Below are 18,363 nucleotides of genomic sequence, written 5' to 3'. Positions count from 1 at the left end.
CCGATCCAAAACCTAGCCGCAGCCGCTTCCGCTCTGCGCCGCCCTCGGGGCAGTCGGTCTACATGATCGCCATCGGGGGCCGCAACGTCCGTACCTAAGGTTCGTCCGCCGGTCGTGTTGACCGGCTGCCCTAGAGAGTCTTTTCTCTGATCGTTTGATCAGGGTTTCTCTCTCTCCCGCTGGTCATCTTGACTGGCATTTTTCTTTTTGGTTATAAAATCGGTTTGAGTTGTCCGCTACCGCTGTCGACCCCACGTGTTACTTCATCGACATCTTCATCGTCTCCGGCTGAAAAGTGCCTCGGGCTGCACGCATGTGTCGCGAGCACGCTGATATGGCTGTCGCTCGGGCGGTCCTATGTTTGACTCGCTCAGCCGCGGCCACTTACACGCCATGCGCCGCCGTGGTTACTGCTTGGGCGCCCATCATCCTCCCACATCAGCTGCATCACAGCGTCCAGGTTGTTCCTCATCGCATCGGTTGTGGCGGCCCGTCGGCTGCTATTCTCTCCATTCTGACCGTTCACGATGCTCCTGCGACGCTACCGCTATAACTGCCGAGAATGTTGGAGTATATAGACATATCTCTATATATGATAGACTATGATGTGTAATCATCTTCTGCCTTGTCTCTAGGAGATGCTTCTTACCACCAAGCCTTATACTCTATATAAATCTTCCAAGTGGCTCAATACAACATCCAACGCATGACGCCAATTCCTCTCTATTCCCTCTAACACTACAGGATTTTTGAACTTTGCCCGGTGACAATGGCACACATCAATTACAAAAAAAATACAAGGCAAAGTGTCTGCTGAGCGAAACACTCGCAAACACGACTCGCCTGGACTCTAGCCAGCAAACTTTATTTTGTCGGGTTCTTTTTCATGAGTAATTAGCAAAGACATACTAAAACCTAAGTACTACCATGGCACGTCCAGATAAATCAATCGATCGATTAGCCCATACGTCGGGCTCGAGCATGGCGCTGCCGCTCCTGCGCGTCGATGCCTCCCCGAGGAGCTCCACTGGAGGGCCATTGACAGCCTAGCCGTGCCCTTCACGGAGTCCTTTCGCCCGCTGCTTCCGCGGACAAGCCGGCAACGGAGACACGAGCTGGCGGTGGAGAGATAGATAGAGAGAACATATGGTCTAGACGTGTTTTGTCATCCAACGCAGTTTTACATTGGTCCGCGGGCTGGTCTGGACTCATTTTTTCTCACAAACCGGAGAAATGGGATGACTTTACCAGCGTCCCAACCGCTGTCACACCCGCTTTTCATGACCCTAGCCCACCAAAATAGCTCCTCCCTGTCTCGCATGCCTTTCCACGCGGCGCTAGCTGCTCACATTCATGCCGCTTTAGAGCGGATGCTTCGTATTGACGCCCGCACAGAGCAGACGACAACATCTCACTGGCTCCGGCAATGAAGCGGCATGCGCACAAGGGCGCCGCTTGTGTCGCGTTTCCGTTGTCCGCGCCTATTCAATGCCGGAGATACGCGGACCGGACTGGACAAAACGGATATTTACCATGGCCAATCAATGGTCGTCCATCCGTATGCTGCCATTAAACAGGCTCGCTGGCCGAGAAACCCACACCGGCACCGCCCATTGACGCATCCTGACGATTAGCCTCACTGAAATACGCTATTTAAAGGGAGCCACACTCGGCTAGCTCCACGCACAACAAAGCCGCCTGGCAGAGCCGTCATGCCAGGCGCATCGAGGTCAACATGCCATCCATCTCTCCGATCTGTCCAACGACGATCTCACAATGAAGACGGACTCCGATGACGACTTAGCACCAGACCCCGCACTGGTGAAGTGGGCCTGACCATGGAGAAGGTGCACACGCACTTCAATGCTGCCATAGTGGAGGAGCAGCCTGCACTGGCTCCGATGTCGGCGTTCCAGCAGGTCCTCGAGTAGCACCGGTTGGCGAAGTGCCAAATCAATGGCGAGTGCGCGAGCGAGGAGACCGCCGTGGCAATGGCCGCGGCAAACGGCGACTTCGTCTTGGAGCAGTGTGCGATCTACAAGGTTGCTCGCGCCGCACAGGACATAGCAGACAAGAACACCGGTTGCTGCGCGTCCTACGCCCCGCCAAATACTGCTTGGCCGCACCGGTGGGTTCATTTTCACCATTAAACTCACGTCCATCAGCGACGAATAGGCCGCGGACTTCTCCGAGAATGAGTAGGGCATGGGTAGCGGCATGGCCTTGTGCCCCATGTCAGCCGGTCCTTCTCCAACGTTCTACTCTTCCTCGCCGCCGACCGAATTTTCGCGGGTCTTATTCTCGGTGCTCTTTGAGATGGAAGATGGAGGGCGTGATTGTAGGAAGGGAACAAGAAGGTCTTGACGACGGCCACTACCCGTAGTATTTGTTTAGATCCCCCCCCCCCGCCCCCACCCTAAATGAAAACAATCCGAAATGTAATGAATGTGCTACAATTTGTATGAATATCATCCGCTTTGGACAAAATTCGTACGGTGTGCTGAAACAATGTTTGAAATGCATGCGGGTAGCGTTGAATGGCCATCTTCCGCATCCGTATCCGCGGACTGGTGTGCCCTATCCATGGATGGGTGCAGGTGTAAAATTCTGGGTCGGCGCTAGAGATGCCCTAAGAGATGATAAGAGAGAGAGAGAGAGAGAGAGAGAGAGAGAGAGAGAGAGAGAGAGAGAGAGAGAGAGAGATAGGGGAGGGAGTGGCAGGGAGGAGGAAACTGGCTATTTGATCTCGGGGTGGTGGATGGTGTGGATTGATGACATGTCATCCATATGCCCCACACCCTACAAACCAAAAGATGCCGAGTGTATTTTAAGAATACTCAACAAAGACATTTTCTTGCTTTCCCTTTTTCTTTCATTTCTTTTATAGTTTTCTTTCATTTATTTTCTCTCTTGTTTTCTTTCTTCTCTTCTCTCTTTTATTTTCCTTTATTTTCATTTGATTCTATTTTTTAGTTATATCCATCATATACCTATGAAATCATTTATGACTTCAATAATGGAAAAGAAGCCGTATTTTTTCCAAAATTTAACATATCTCAAGTAATGATGTAAATTGAGTATTAAAAGAAAATTAAAAGTCAACCAGTGAAGAAGCCATTAACTGGCCTTTGAATCTGACTTGTTTCCTTTCGAAACAACAATGTTTTCTTGGAGATTGTCTAGTTTCTAAGAAGGCTATGTGACATTTTTTTTTGAAACTGTCTCAATTCTTAACCAAAACATATTGATGTCATATGAGGTCTGCCAAGTTTCATGTTTTCTAGACTTCGTTTGCATTTCTTATAACTGAAAAATCGATAGCCTTCATTTTCGGGCCGAATCTTGGCACTCTGAGGTTCAAATTAGTTCCCTTTTATTTTATAAGGCAACATGGACCTCAGGGCACAAATATGATTTTAAAAACTAAAAATGCAAAACAAATTATGCACCTGGTGTTCAAATTTACTTAGATGCACTGAATGCCTAGAAAATGAAATGATAAATCAAATGTAGCATCCGGACCAAAAAATATGCCAAATTTTGACATCCGTCTTATAATAGTATATCTTGAGTGTAGAAAAAAATGAATCAATCTCAACTGATGAAGCAATCGTTACCTTGCCTTCAAACTTGACGCTTTGCCTATAAAAATCACGATTCGACAACAAAGATGGTCTAGTTTCCAAGCAATATATGTGATTTTTTTTTTTGAAAACTGACTCAAATATGTACGACAACATATTGATTATATATGAGGGCACCATGATAAGTTTAATATTTTTTGTACTTTGTTTGCCTGACTTATTTTCAAAACACCATTCATCCCCATGTTTGGTGTCGAGTCTTAGCATCCTAAGGCTCGGAATTTCTTTTATTTTATTGCATAAAGCCTAAATATGGACTTAAGAGCAAAATACGATTTTTCAACCTAATGTTCCTAAATTTTGAAGCACTTGCAGTTCAAAGTTTACTTATATGCACTAAATGCCTAGACAATGAACAAATGACTTAGATTAGCAAAGGGACATCAAAATATGCCCAATTTTTAATGTCACAATTAATTGTGTATCTTGAGTGTAGAAAAATATATTCAATCTTAACCAGTAAAGGAACAATCACTTTATCTTCAAACCTGACCTGTTTTGTCTAGAAAAAAAGATTCTTCATTCGAAATGGTGCAATTTCCGAGTAGTGTACGTATCAAATTATGCAAAACCTGCTGAAAGTTTTACCACACAAAAGTGATGAAATATTTGGGCACCATGCAAGGTTCATGTGTTTTAGACTTTGTTTGCATTTCTTATGTTGAAAAGTCCAGTCATCTCCATGTTCGGGGTCAAGGTTTCACACCCTCAGGTTCAGAATGCCTTTTATTTTATTGGATTAGCCTAAACATATACTAAATAACATAAATATGATTTTTCAACACATTTTTCTTATTTTTTGATGCACTTACATTCAATTTTGAATTATATGTAGTAAATGCCAAACAATGCACGAAATGACTGAAGACTAAATAGAGAGGAGGAAGAAAAAAAATGTAGCAAAAACAGAGCATAAAATGCAAAAAAGGAAAATATATGATATATAAAAAAATGAAACAAAAGAACGCGGTTGGAAGAAAAAAAATGTGTTTGCCCAGTGCCACCACGTTGCAGGAACTCCACAAAACATGTGTTTGTCGAGTGCCATGTGGCAGTACTCATTAATTGCCAAGTGTCATCCTTTTGCCTAGTATTTTCTTCATGGAACTCGACAAAGGTCATGTTTGCCTAGTAGATAATGAAATGCACTCGGCAAACAACCTGGGCAATGCTCCGGATTCTAGTAGTGATAAGTGTATGATCTTCTTACTATTATAACAACGAAAGAACTACCTATATTATTATATAATCATGTCATTTTCGATGAAAAAACCATGATAATGTTATGAAAAAAATAAATAGTTTCCACAGGTGTAGTTGGTTTCTCAGTAGGATTGTTGAAAAAACCTTGACGTCTAAAGGTCGTACAATTGACATGCTTAGCACTCAAAGGGTCGAATCATTCACAAAGTAAATTAATCCAAAAGAAAAATCATTATTTCGATATCTGACTGCAATGATTGTAAGTAGTGCAAAAACCAAGTGTGAAAAATAAGAAACTATATGGCCCATGTTTAATCGGAAAAAAATGATGTATGGAAAATGGAAGGGTACATATTTCATATACTTGCCTGTACTTCAGTTGCAAACGTAAACACTCATCTTCCTCGGGTGTTCTGCCACGTGCTATAGTACCTTTGATTGGTTTTGCCTCTAGAATTGCATTTCGATCTAGTCTCAGAAACCGTTCAGGAGAAGAGCAACATATACTCAGGTTGACTGAGGAGAAGTTAAACCAGGCTGCATAGGGGGCAGGATTTTGCTTTCTCAATTTAAGGTATAGTTGCAGGGCATTTATATTTTCTATCCTTCTCCTCATACGAGTAGTCAGGCACAACTCATAACTTTCTCCGTCTCTGATAAAATCCAGGCAACTCTGAACATCCTTAATGTATTGATCCTTTGATTTTTCTACAACAAAACTATGCTTATTCACATCTCTTGATCCGACCAGCGAATTTCTATTAATCGGTAGTGTGGGCGCCATAGCAACCATCCTGAGAAGCCTCTTCTCAGTCTCCAGTAACCATGAAGTATGTGTTGCATTACCATAAATTCCATTCCCATTATTTGAAGAATACTCATCATATAATGATAGAATATATACATCACCATTGTTGTGATCGATCACCACAAGGTTATCAGCAAAGAAGAAGCATGCATCAGGAGTACTTGATTTAGCTTTGTTAGATGATGCATCACATTCAACTTTAAGACCATACCTGGTATAAAGATAATCTATTGATGTCAGATAAGAGCTGGGCGAACTTCAAAACAAACTATGGTACTTGAATAAAATAAAAAAGCTCTAAGAGAAACATAGAATATAAATATTTGAATGGGGACAAAAGAATGCGTCGATTGTTTGTGAAGCAGAAAACTATGAACAACAATCTCAAGGAGCAAGGAGTAAGGCCAGGCGGACGAAGACGTCAGCTTTTGTCGGGCGGGCTGTAAGTGAGCCGGCGACGCATTTCAGACTTGAGCGTTAAAATAAAAACTTAATCCAAATAAAACATTATAATATTTAAAACGCAGGGGAAAGTCCACTAACTTTAATTAAAACTTAAAACAGTACCATACAAAATTTATAAAAAAACAGACCCGCAGCCCGCAGCCTTAGGCATTGCCGTCGTCCTCCTCTTTAGTTAAGACGACGAGCGTCGGCTCCTCCATCAACGTGAAGTCCTGCTGGTAAGCTGCCAGGGCCATCTGCTGCTGCTCCGCCTGCCGCTCGGCCACCATCTGGCACTTCGCCTTCTCCCGCTCGGTCGCCAATGCCCGCGTTTCGGTGTCGTACATGTGTTGCCACTCCTCCTCGTTGGCCACTCCCACCCACATGGGCGGGCACAACGTCCTCGTCCACGTCCATGATTGGAGTGGCTCGGGCACGGGCGGCGCTGGTGGTGGTGGTCGTGGCGCGTTGGCCCCCTCTCCGTCCGTAGATTCAGTCAGGCCAAGGGCCAGGCCACCTGCCCATATTTCACGGTCGGCCTCCTTGAGAACCCGCCTTGTCGCCTCCCCGAGGGCCATGACGTACGCCGCCTCCTCCTCCTCCTACACCACCACCGGCGGTCGTGGTGAGCTGGGCCTAATCTTGACGCTGCCTCATCGGCGCACATCGCGCTCTGTGGCAAACCACACATCCCAGCTTGGTGAGTTCGCCGCGTAGTCTGGGTGGTGGAGGAGCTGGGGCGGCAGTTCAGCACGGCGGCGGTTGTTCAGACTAAGGCACTGCTGGCACCGGAACCTGTCGGGGTTGAGGCACCAGCCGTGCGGGAGGTTGATGTCCGGCCATGAGAGAAGCACGCAGTACTCCCAATGTTATTGGTAGCGGTGCATGGGATTGTACAAGCGCTGGCTTGCTGGCCGGCACTGCGGCGCCATTCGTGAAGTTGGCCGGATGATGCATCGACGAGCAGCCGGCCTTGTGGTCATGCTTACCACGCTTTGTTGAAGAAGCCCATGGTGGCGAGGGCTAGGGTTGGTGTACGCCTGCCGGGGAGCAAGCTTAGATGTGGACTTTAGGATGGAAGTGGATGAGGCGGCGCCCACTACACGTTTGCCACTAAAAAGTACATGCGTGGACCGTTTCCCGTGGTTGACGGGTGAGCCAGAGCGTGCACAAGGCATTTAATAGGGCCGAAGGATGTGACTGGGTGGCCGATATGCAGGCCGGAGGCAGACACCGAGCAGAAGGGGTGCATGTCCATCTCGGTCCGTGTGGATGCAATTCAGGCTCAAATTTGGTGCAGAAATTCGTTCGGACAGACACATGGCAAACATTAATTATTGTGGGGGCAGCGCGTTGGGCCGTGGTTTTCAGTCAAGCGGACCAAAACAGATAGGAGCGGACCAAATGTCTCGTCGCGTTGGAGGTGGCCTAACCTAACTGCAAGCAGGAAAAGTGTTAAATATGAAAGCTGAATAAAACTGTTGCTTATTGATGATTTGGTGCGGCATACAGGAGTATATAAGAGGGTACAAACCGACTTGGGGTAGGGGTACAAAACTGACTTGGACTAGAAGTCGTATACCATAATGACTACTCTAACATCCCCCCGCGGTATCAATGGCAGGCTCGACGACGTTGAGACTGAAACAGATATCTTGAAATGGCTTAGTAGGCAGTGCCTTGGTGAAAATGTCAGCAAACTGAGCCGTAGAGGGAACATGAAGCACCCGAACCTGACCAAGAGCAACCTTTTCATGAACAAAATGAATATCAATCTCAATATGCTTTGTGCGTCGGTGTTGAACTGGATTGCTGGTCATGTAGACTGCTGATATGTTGTCACAGTAGACAATAGTGGCCTGCTCAATAGGCCTGTGTAGCTCGGAGAGTAACTGCCGAATCCAGATTGTATCTGCAACGGCATGTGCCACAGCGCGATACTCAGCCTCGGCCGACGAACGGGAGACTGTAACCTGTCTTTTCGAAGACCAAGAAATCAAATTGTTACCAAGAAAAACACAAAAACCGGAAGTGGACCTTCGAGTGTCAGGACAACCAGCCCAGTCTGCATCAGAGTATGCGGTAAGCGAGTTTGGAGAAGAATTATTGAGGTGGAGACCATGATTGAGAGTTCCTTTTAAATACCGAAGAATGCGTTTAACATGATTATAGTGAGGAATCCGGGGATCATGCATATAGAGACATGATTGTTGAATAGCAAAAGAGATTTCAGGACGAGTAATGGTGAGATATTGGAGAGCACCTGTTAGGCTACGATAGAGAGTAGGATCGGAAAAGGGTTCACCGGTAGCCGAAAGTTTAAAACTAGTATCGACAGGAGTGCGAGATGATTGACAGTCAAGCATACCAGCACGATTAAGAAGATCAAGAATATACTGGCGTTGGGAAAGAAAAAGGCTGGTGGAATCTCGAACAACAGCAATGCCTAAGAAATGATGAAGGAGTCCTAGGTCAGTCATAGAAAATTCAGATCTAAGAAGAGAGACAATATGATCTAAGAACTTTTGAGAGGAGGCGGTAAGAATGATACCATCTATATAGAGAAGTAAATCGGCAGTGTCAGAAGTTTGATGGTACACAAAAAGAGAGGTGTCGGAGAGAGATGGAGTGAAGCCTATTGTTTGAATGAAGGAGGAGAAGCGTTGAAACCAAGCTCGTGGGGCCTGTTTAAGACCGTAGAGAGATTTCTGAAGAAGACATACATGAGTTGGAAAGGATGGATTTTCAAAACCCAGAGGTTGCTGGCAGTAGACAGTTTCTTGAAGGGAACCATGGAGGAAAGCATTTTTAACATCAAGTTGGTGAATGGGCCATGAAGAGGAGACAGCAACACTAAGAACGGTGCGAATGGTGCTAGGTTTAACAACAGGAGAGAAGGTTTCTTCGTAATCAATTCCTTGTTGCTGAGAAAAGCCACGAAAAACCCACCTGGCTTTATATCGTGAGAGGCTCCCATCGGAGTGGAACTTTTGGCGAAAAATCCATTTGCCAGAAACAATATTGGTATTGGGAGGATGAGGAACAAGTTGCCTGGTGTTGTTTTGAAGTAAAGCATTATATTCTTCTTGCATGGCAGCGGCCCAATTGGGATCAAGTAGAGCAGTTTTGTAATTCTTTGGAAGAGAAGTGAGAGATAGTGAGGTATGAAGGTTTAGGCGGTCTTGGGGTTGATGAAATCCTTATTTGGCCCTAGTACGCATGCGATGATCATTAACCGGGCTGCTGTAGGAATAGCACGAGGGGGTAAGGTGGGTACTGGTGAGTCCGGCGCAGCGAAAGAGTCGGACGAAGGAGTAGGGCTGGGTGGTGGAGTGGGAGCAGGGCTGGGTGGTGGAGTGGGAGCAGTGCTGGGTGTTGGGGAGGGAGCAGGGGTCAGGGGTGTTGGGGACGTCTCGGGTGGGGTGAGTGTATGGTTGGGATTGGCTATGGTTGGTGTTAATGGTGGTGGTGATAAGTTGTGTTCGGCAGTTAGGGGAGTATATAGTTGGAAAGGACGGGGAGAGGGGGTGTTTGCGGAGCTAGGGGTGTTGGATGGTGTAGTAGTGCGTTGTGAGAAAGGAAAAATGTGCTCAGCAAACGTGACATGACGAGAGACATGAACGTGTCCGGTGTGAAGGTCGAGACAGCGATAGCCTTTGTGCTCGTCAGAGAAGCCGAGAAAAGCACATGGGATAGAGCGTGGTGACAATTTATTTGCAGAAGTGGCGTAGGCATTGGGAAAACAGAGACAGCCGAAAACACGAACCGCGGAGTAGTCAGGGTGGGAAAGAAAGAGGGAATAATAGGGAGTAGTGTTGGGTTTAGTTTTAGAAGGTCGAATATTTAGAAGGAAGGTGGCCATGTGTAGGGCTTCAGCCCAAAACTTGGGAGGCATAGATGATTGAATGAGGAGAGTGCGAACTATATCATTGAGGGTGCCAAGAGAGCGTTCTGCTTTACCATTTTGAGGGGAGGTGTAGGGACATGAGAACCTAAGCAGGATGCCATGTTGTAAGAAGAAAGTACGATTTTTAATGTTATCAAACTCGCGATCATTGTCACATTGGATAAAGCGAATTGGGAGGAAGAAGTGAACAGACACATAGCGTTGAAAATTAAGGAAAAGAGAATGGACCTCGGATTTGTTGCGTAGAGGAAAAGTCCAGACAAAGTGGGTGAAATCATCTAGGATAACAAGGTAGTATTTAAAACCCGAAACACTTGCAATGGGAGAGGTTCATAAATCACAATGTATTAATTCAAAGGGATAAGTGCTACAAGAACTAAAGGGAAGACCCACATGTTTGCCTAATTGACAAGACTCGCAAAACACAGAATTATGAGAGTCCCTATTACATGGTATGGTAAATTCACTAAGCATAGAAGCTAAGACGGCGGGGTTGGGATGGCCCAGGCGACGATGCCAGAGATCGACGGAGGCCAGCATGGATGTTGGAGGGGTGGCGGCAGGAACTCCATTAAGAGAATAAAGATCACCGGAGCTATTGAAGCGAGTGATCTCGGCCTTGGTCAGGTAATCTTTCATAGATAAACCAAAAGGGTCAAATTCAGCCGAAACTAGATTGTTGCAAGTAAATTGGCGAACAGAGATAAGATTTTTAATGAGGGCGGGTGCAACTAGAACATCGCGAAGTAAAAGAGGTTTGGTGGAAGAGGGAAGTTGAGCCTGACCAACACAATATATAGGAATAGATGATCCATCTCCAAGGATAATGGAAGGGAAAGGAGATTTAGTGCAAGAAGACAACCAATTACTAGATGCAGACATATGACTAGAGGCCCCTGAATCAAAGATCCAATCCGTACCTGAGTTTCCTTGTGCAGCAAAGTTATTCATGGCTTGGAGAAAGGCAGCTTGATCCCAGCTCGGCGTCGCAGGTGAGGGTGGCGTCGGAAGCAGTGCCGGCGGATACGATGGTGAAGGCAGTAGGGCCGGCTGGGGAGTGTAGTAGGCATTGGCCGGCTGTGGTGGGGGTGGCGTCGGGAGCAGGGCCGGCTGAGGTGTGTAGTAGGCGCCGCCGTCGGTGGTGTAATGACCATAAGGAGCATACGTCGGGGCGGCGTGATAGGCAGTGGCCGGCTGTCGGGGGTTGAGAACCCCGGGAGCACCAGTAGGCGGCCGAAGGCCGGGTTGCCAGGCACCTGAGTATGCCGGCGGAGCACCGAGGGTGGACGGAGCGGACCAGGGCATGGGCCATGCTTGAACAAGCCCCGTCCAAGGATCATGAGGAGGCCGCCATGCAACCGCAGATGGAGCACTGGTGGGTGGTGCAGGACTCGGTGCTGGTGATGTCGTAGGCGGAACCGAACGAGTCGACGGCGGCCAGTAGATAGGGTTTTTGCCGCGGTAGTTCGGACTAGGACGCCAGCCTGGGGGCGGTTGAACAGATGACGATGCGGACGGCCCGGCGGCAGGAGCCGGCATGGAAGGCGGCGCTGGTGTAGACGACAGAGGAGGACAAGCCGCAGCATGAAAGACCTTGGGGCGAGAGTCCTTGCGAGCTTGTGTTTCCGCCGCGAGTTGTAGCAAGGAACGAACTTCAGCGAAGGTAGGAGGGGGCCGTATCATCGGTATGAACGAGGCTTGCTTGTCAAAGTCTTCGCTGAGGCCGACGACGACGATATTGATTAGCTGTGAGTCGCTAACTGTATCGCCGAGTTCGCGGAGCTCATCACCAATGGTCTTAACGCGCTGGCAGAACAGGTTCACCGGGGCGTCTCCTTGCACCATATTGCGAATCTCGGTGTGGAGAGCGTTTTTTCGAGCGTCGGTGTTGCTTTGGAAGAGCTGACGGAGGGAGTGCCAGATGTTGGTAGCGGTGGCGCCGTCGTGATCGAGCATGTTGAAGATCTCGGTGGTGATGCGGGTGTAGAACCACCGGACGATCGCGAGATCGTCTTTCAACCATTGCGGATCGTCGGGGCGGGGAAGACAGTTGGCGGCGACATGCGAGCGCAGGTTGTAGCGGCCGAGGTGGAGATCGAAGAGATGTCTCCAATGGTAGTAGTTGTGGGCGGCGAGATCAAGAACTATGGGGATGTAGGGGCTGACGTCTGAGATTGTGTCAGCAAGAGATATTGGTGCGGCGAGGATGGGTGCAGGGTAGTTTTGTGGAGCTATGATGAGGGCCGAGAGAGAAGCGGCCGCGGCGTTGGCAGCCTTGACGATGAGTGCGGCCCGGCGCTCGAAAGCCGGGCGGCGGCGGCGTTGGCGGAGCCATACCCTAAACCCTGGGACCGGTATCTGATACCATGAAAGCTGAATAAAACTGTTGCTTATTGATGATTTGGTGCGGCATACTAGAGTATATAAGAGGGTACAAACCGACATGGGGTAGGGGTACAAAACTGACTTGGACTAGAAGTCGTATACCATAATGACTACTCTAACAAAATACTCAGCCCGTGATGAAGCCATGATAAAAATGTACGTACCCTAGATATCCAACAAAGCCACCGTGGAATTCAAATGGAAGCCCTTGAAAATCCTCTTCATTGTTTTGAATGGACTGAATTTCCTGTGAAATGTGAATTTGTGAGAAACTGGAACTCCTAAGCAAGATTAAGCTTGCTGATGAGCTGAAGAGTTAGTAGTATACATTAGGTTAATACAAATCCAATCTAGCACGAGTTCATAATATTAGATGTAGAATACAAACAATGTAAGTCAAAGACAAGGAGATGATGGTGAGCACGGACCTATGAATTGGGATGCAGAGCCACATCCGTACCTGTCCCACTTCGTACTCAAAACCAGTCAGATTAGTTGTATGATATTTTTTGCGCTGTAGCTCAATTTGTACTGGCTCCCAGCTTTTGCGGGCTTATGCAGGATGCCCGCTTGCATTCCTACCTATAAGCTCAACTTCCTCTAGAGGGAGGGACAATTGCTGTTCGCGATTCTGGTCCCGAGGTGTCCCCCGCTGAGGATCGCAGTGCCAATGCCTCGATATGATGGCGTAATCTTCTCCAAATAAAGACAACGAGCTATAGTTGGCGCGCCGGGCAGGAGTTGCATGTGCCTGAAGCGAGGTTCAGATCGGATCAAAGCTTTGTGGCGACATCGTTTAGGGCCAGAGCTTTTGCTTTCAATCTCTAAACTTCACTAACAATGTGGCCAGTCACCTCGCCCTCACTACTACGGTATTACAATCGGTCTCTCGTAATATCGAATTCGAGAGGTCTCTGGTGGGGAATGATGGAGCTTGTGGCTTCACATGGTCCGTAGGTTGATGGAGGTTTAACTTTCTCACCAGCCAAATGCCATTCATTGGAAGTTAACTACAAATGGTAGTTTGTTGGTGAAATCGATGTACTTAGATCTTATTGATTATGGGCCAATGCCGAGATCCCTCCATATCTGAAAGATAAAAGTTTTGCTTATAATTAAAATATTTATGTGGTTTCTTCACAAGGGAGTGATCTTGACGAAGGACAACTTGGTAAAGCGCAGATGGGTAGGTAGCTCTAGATGCTCTTTTTCTGACCCGAACGAGACTACAAAACACATGTTTCTCGATTGTCCGCTTGTCAAACTTCTTTGGCGTACTTTGCATATAGCCTTCAACATTAACCCTTCACATAGTATGAACACATTATTTGGGACGTGGCTAAATGGAGTGTAAGCAAACATAGTGAGTCATGTTCGGATTGGAATATGTGCACTATTTTGGGCTATATGGAACTGCAGAAATGATATGACCTTTAATAGAAAAAACTTTTCCAACTTTTAGCAGGTTATCTACAGAGCCACTGTTTGGATCCGTACGTGGTTGTTACTCACGCATGCGCATTCCAGGGAGCTTTTGGTTACTGGGTTCAACCATTGGGATACGACAGTACGGATTATCTTCAACCGATTTGGATGGCGAGCAACTAATAGGCTAGGTGTTTAGTCATCGCAGCCTGGTCTTTTTTCGCTGGATGTGGCATCTTTTTTACCTTTTCATCAGGCCTGTTTGATCTTGTACTTTGTTGGATAACTTATGATTAATAAAATGGCTGCATGAATCACTCTGATGCAGAGGCCGGGGGTTATTGTCCTTTCTTAAAAAAAAACCTCGCCCTCGCTGCTGCGCTCATGGAAGGCTTCCAGCTTGAGTTCAGGAGCATCAACTTCATCACCGACAACCTCGGCGCCATTCAGCACCTTCACTAGGACAACGGCCAGTGGACGGAGCGCAAGACCTCTGCTAGATGTGCTTCATTTGAAGGGGTATACATGGTACAACTAAAATCCACCTAGCTCTGCTACTACCACACCTAACCTTGAAGTGCTAGAAAGACAACAATTCCTTCGAACGCGGATCACCGGAACCTCTGACACGGAGAATGTGTCAGAAGAAACCCGCAAAGTTCTAGATGAAGAAGAGGCCTCGCTTAGGACAAGGTGACCCTCGAAGCTTGGGAGCATGAGTGGCAGGAAACGGTAGTCTAGATCATACGAAGCAGTGACATTGGCCTCGAAGATGGTGGATCCTAACTCGAGTCAACAGCCCGCTTGAGTTTAGCGTTTAGAGAGATTGACACTGGTGGTGTTGCACTCATGGGTGCGTTCTGCGCTTCCTATCAGTGATCACTCCATTCGGGCTCGACATCTTTCGGATATGGATAGCAAGTCCAGGCTACGGATTTTGGGTACGATGGCCAAAATAGCCTGATATGACCCCTTGAAGTCAATGACAGGAAAGTAAATTGTCTCAAACAACAAGTTATCGGGTTTGCCGAAAACCACCCAAGGAGATTCTGCCTGGAGGATGGGTGGACTTCCCAGGAATGATGTCGTGGAAAGGCATAGTGTTGGGTTCTGAGGTCTGACAACATATTTTCATCTTTTTCAGCATGTCAGTCTAGAGAACATTCATAACACTAACATTGCCCTTCAGTACTTTGGTGAGCTGATACTCAACAATGATAGCGATCCACGACCAAGGTAGACTTTCTAGGGCAAGGAATATGCTCGTGATGATCCGAACATTTTACCTATTGAGGAATCTATGGGAACTTTGCGTTCACTCCAAGGGTGAGCATGTGATGCCTTTCGCACTCCAACCCTTGGAAGATCATGACGACAAGGCCCTTCTAGTCAGGGAAATTGTTTCCACCGCTACACTTGGGAGTGTTTTGACACTTCTCGGATCATACGGCAGACTTCTGATTGCTGTCTGCCAACCATGTGTGGAAGTTGCACTAGCAGTTAGTGTGCTGGGCCGACTTGCCCTTCCTACTATGGCAGTTTTAGGGCTCATCCATCACTTCTTCATACGTCAATGAAGAACATGACATCCAACATATGATAAATTGATGAGTTCGTGGAGGCTGTTGTCAAGAAGTTCTCATGCACTTATATGTGGAACAGAACCTTCTGGGACATCGACAACTTCGTCCAGAAAGAGGGCGAGTTGTTCTGCAAATACATCCAACACTGGACCAAGGAGCGCAACTCCACGGAGGATATAACGGAGGCACATGCCATGTAAGTATTCAAGCATAGGGTGATGTGCAACAAGATGAAGCGTAAACTTGCGAGAGACCTGCCAAAAACCATGAGCAGACTCATGGAGGTACCAAAGAAGTATGCCACTGCATAACATGTAGTTCTCAATGCGAGCAAGTTTGTGAGAAGGGCAAGGCTACGCAGCAGGACTCCATGTATAAGGACAACCCCTAGTCATATGGCCATGGTAACAACAACCACAGCACCCGAAAGAACAAGAATGGCTAGGGTCGTAGCATGCGCGAGCTCATCTCATCCATATATCGTGATGCTGGAGGCTCTGGCCAGAAGTAGAATCATACGCTAAAGCAAAATAAATCTTAGAAGGTCATGTATGATGAAGTGATGGACAAGTCCTGCTACTAGCATAGGAGGAATGGAAAGCCCGGTGATCACACACACCAGGAGTGAAGCTTGCGCATCCGGCTGGCAGAGGTCAATCAGAAGTATGCCACATGATCTAACAAGGATCAAAGCCATCTCAAGGGAGGCAGTGGAAACGGTCCCCCCGCCTAGAATGACGTCATCATGGTTACTTTCTTAGGGGCGTAGTTCAAAAGGGCTTAAAATGTCGCCCTCTGAGAAGGTCCCAGCCTTTCCTTACTCGTGAATCTGGTTGGGTAGGAGCATCCTATTCGATAGTTGTAATCATCCCTAGAATGTCTTCCTTGGTCATGGTCACTCATTGTTTGGTAACATCTAACAAAAGTTCATAGGGGCGATGGCAGTGTCGTGAATATACTCCTTTCCATGACATCATTCCTAGGATGTGCTCCCAACCTCTCGGCATTATCTCGTTGGACGTGGTTTTCGGCAAACTAGACAACTTCCATCTTGAGACACTTCCCTTTCTGGTTGTTGACTCAGAATGGGCATATCAAGCAAATTTTAGGTTGCCCAAATTCATGGCCTGCCCATGCTATGGTCATCTGAAACTTAAATGTTAGGCCCAAATGGAATCCACACATGGGACACGGGGCTTGAAACATGCCGATTTGCTGGCCACGTACTTGGAGGAGCCTCATTGGAGTGAACACCTTGCTTGAATTTAGTGTTTGATGAGTTCGACACAACAACAATCCCTCGTGGTGGTAACAGAGAGCTGCCTGGGTTCGGCTGCACCATGTAAACCCTTTCACTAACCACAACTAGCAGAACTCTTGCCCGCCTCTAACTCGGAGTCAAAGATAGGAAAGATGGACTAGCCATGGTTACAAGTTCTAAAGAAGGAACACCGTTATGATTGGCTAATTAACATCCCAGGGGTTTCCTGCTAGTGAGCTCCTTCCACTGGTTGGTCGCTGCATCACAGAGTTGCACGGCGTCGAGCTTGTCGGCCATGATGCTCCCGAACTCGAGGTCGCACCCTTCTGTGAGAACAACCTGAACCTCCCTTCTGGCACATACAATCCCGACATGGCACACCAACTATCATGTTATTTTCCGGACGGTTGTCATTATTGGGTGACGCAGGTGCCCATGATCTGGATGGTGCACATGAGGTGAGATTTACATAGGTTCAAGCCCTTGGACCGTGGTAATACCCTATTTTCTGCTTGTTTCTATTGTTGGATATAACCTCATACCAGAACTAAGGTTTTTGTTGTGTACAAGGGGTATACGAGAGGTTTTGTTATGTACCTTGTAAGTACCGATTAGGGGGGGGGGGGGGGGTCCTGAGCAGGCCCTATATACTCGGGCATGGCTAGTGCTCCAATAGTCCCGATCTGGTTGTTACTGTCTAATACAGAAGACATACGCTAGATGTCAGGTAGAGTCTTTGTCTTGTGTCTGAACGCGGCGATGCGCCACGTATTGCTGGAGAACTCTGCAGACCAGGCTTGGGCCTCCCTATGGTCGTTGGGCCTCTTCTGTCCTCCGTGGCCACAACCCCGGGGAATAACATCATCATAATTCTTCATACTAAGATGCGTAGGACTTGTCTTCTAAAAAATGCCTAGGATCAATGAATTATTTTACGCACATCTGGTACCAATGAAACACTTTTATTTAGTTCTGTAGGAAAAAACTTCTAGTTCCTGTCTAATGTGTATATAGTGTCACTGTGCTTAATTATTGAGATATGTTGTGTTGTCAGAGAAACCACATAGCTTTAATAAAGTGACAGAAGACAAGATTACCAGTTTACCATCACAGCAACAAAATGTGAGATTGATATTAAGCGTACCAACGAGTGCACCATTTCAACTTATACCTTGTGAAGAAATTCCAAGAAGCCATCTTTGAGAGTGTTTTTCACAGCAGATCCGTCAGCACGTCGAATAGTAATGTTCCCTTCAGAACTGGATGTACACATAATTAGGAAATCAGGAAAAGAAGAAGAGTTACGAGACACATAAAAATGCACTAAATCTCAATTCTTCTATTTCTGAGAAGCACATTCCTACCTTTGATTGGAGAGGTGAAATGTCATTTGCTTCCACAGAGGTCCGCCCTTACCACCCATGAATGAAAAACGTGCCCTATTCTGCGAGAAGCAATATTTGAGAATAAAGTATGGTCAGCATTCAACTTAAACAGGAGGAGACAAAGTGCATTGTCAAGATCAGGGAAGAAAACGGAATTAGTATCACACATTAGTGAATACATTTCCCAATTCCGGACTTAATTAACGTAGATGAAAAGAATTATTATCCGCATATTTTCTTCTTATATCATTTCATACAGCGAAGCAAGCTTTTTACAAAAAGACTTGAGTAAGAAGTAGGAACTAAGAAAGACAGAAC

General features: G+C 46.8%; 1 protein-coding gene across 1 annotated transcript; it reads right to left on the bottom strand.

The window, feature by feature from the left end:
• Positions 1–4,654: 4,654 nt before the first annotated feature.
• LOC120961897 (probable aminodeoxychorismate synthase, chloroplastic) lies at positions 4,655–18,154 on the bottom strand. Its single transcript, XM_040395267.3, has 4 exons — positions 18,025–18,154; positions 17,832–17,919; positions 12,556–12,638; positions 4,655–5,866 (listed from the first exon to the last, which is right to left on the bottom strand). Exons 1-4 carry the CDS (start codon positions 18,081–18,083, stop codon positions 5,080–5,082), a joined length of 1,017 nt encoding a protein of 338 aa, XP_040251201.3. The 5' UTR covers positions 18,084–18,154; the 3' UTR covers positions 4,655–5,079.
• Between the last annotated feature and the right edge of the window lie 209 nt (positions 18,155–18,363).

Source organism: Aegilops tauschii, chromosome 7, assembly GCF_002575655.3.
Source record: "Aegilops tauschii subsp. strangulata cultivar AL8/78 chromosome 7, Aet v6.0, whole genome shotgun sequence".
NCBI lineage: Eukaryota > Viridiplantae > Streptophyta > Magnoliopsida > Poales > Poaceae > Aegilops > Aegilops tauschii.
This window is presented reverse-complemented; position numbering and strand designations above follow the sequence as displayed.

What these genes read in the sequence shown, in the direction of transcription:
- LOC120961897 (XM_040395267.3), bottom strand. Translation starts at nt 18,083, where the DNA reads ATGGGTGGTAAGGGCGGACCTCTGTGGAAGCAAATGACATTTCACCTC. An exon ending in TTTCACCTCTCCAATCAAAG is followed by an intron (nt 17,920 to 18,024) that starts GTAGGAATGTGC and finishes GTGTACATCCAG; the next exon opens with TTCTGAAGGGAACATTACTA. An exon ending in GGCTTTGTTGGATATCTAGG is followed by an intron (nt 5,867 to 12,555) that starts GTACGTACATTT and finishes TCTTTATACCAG; the next exon opens with GTATGGTCTTAAAGTTGAAT.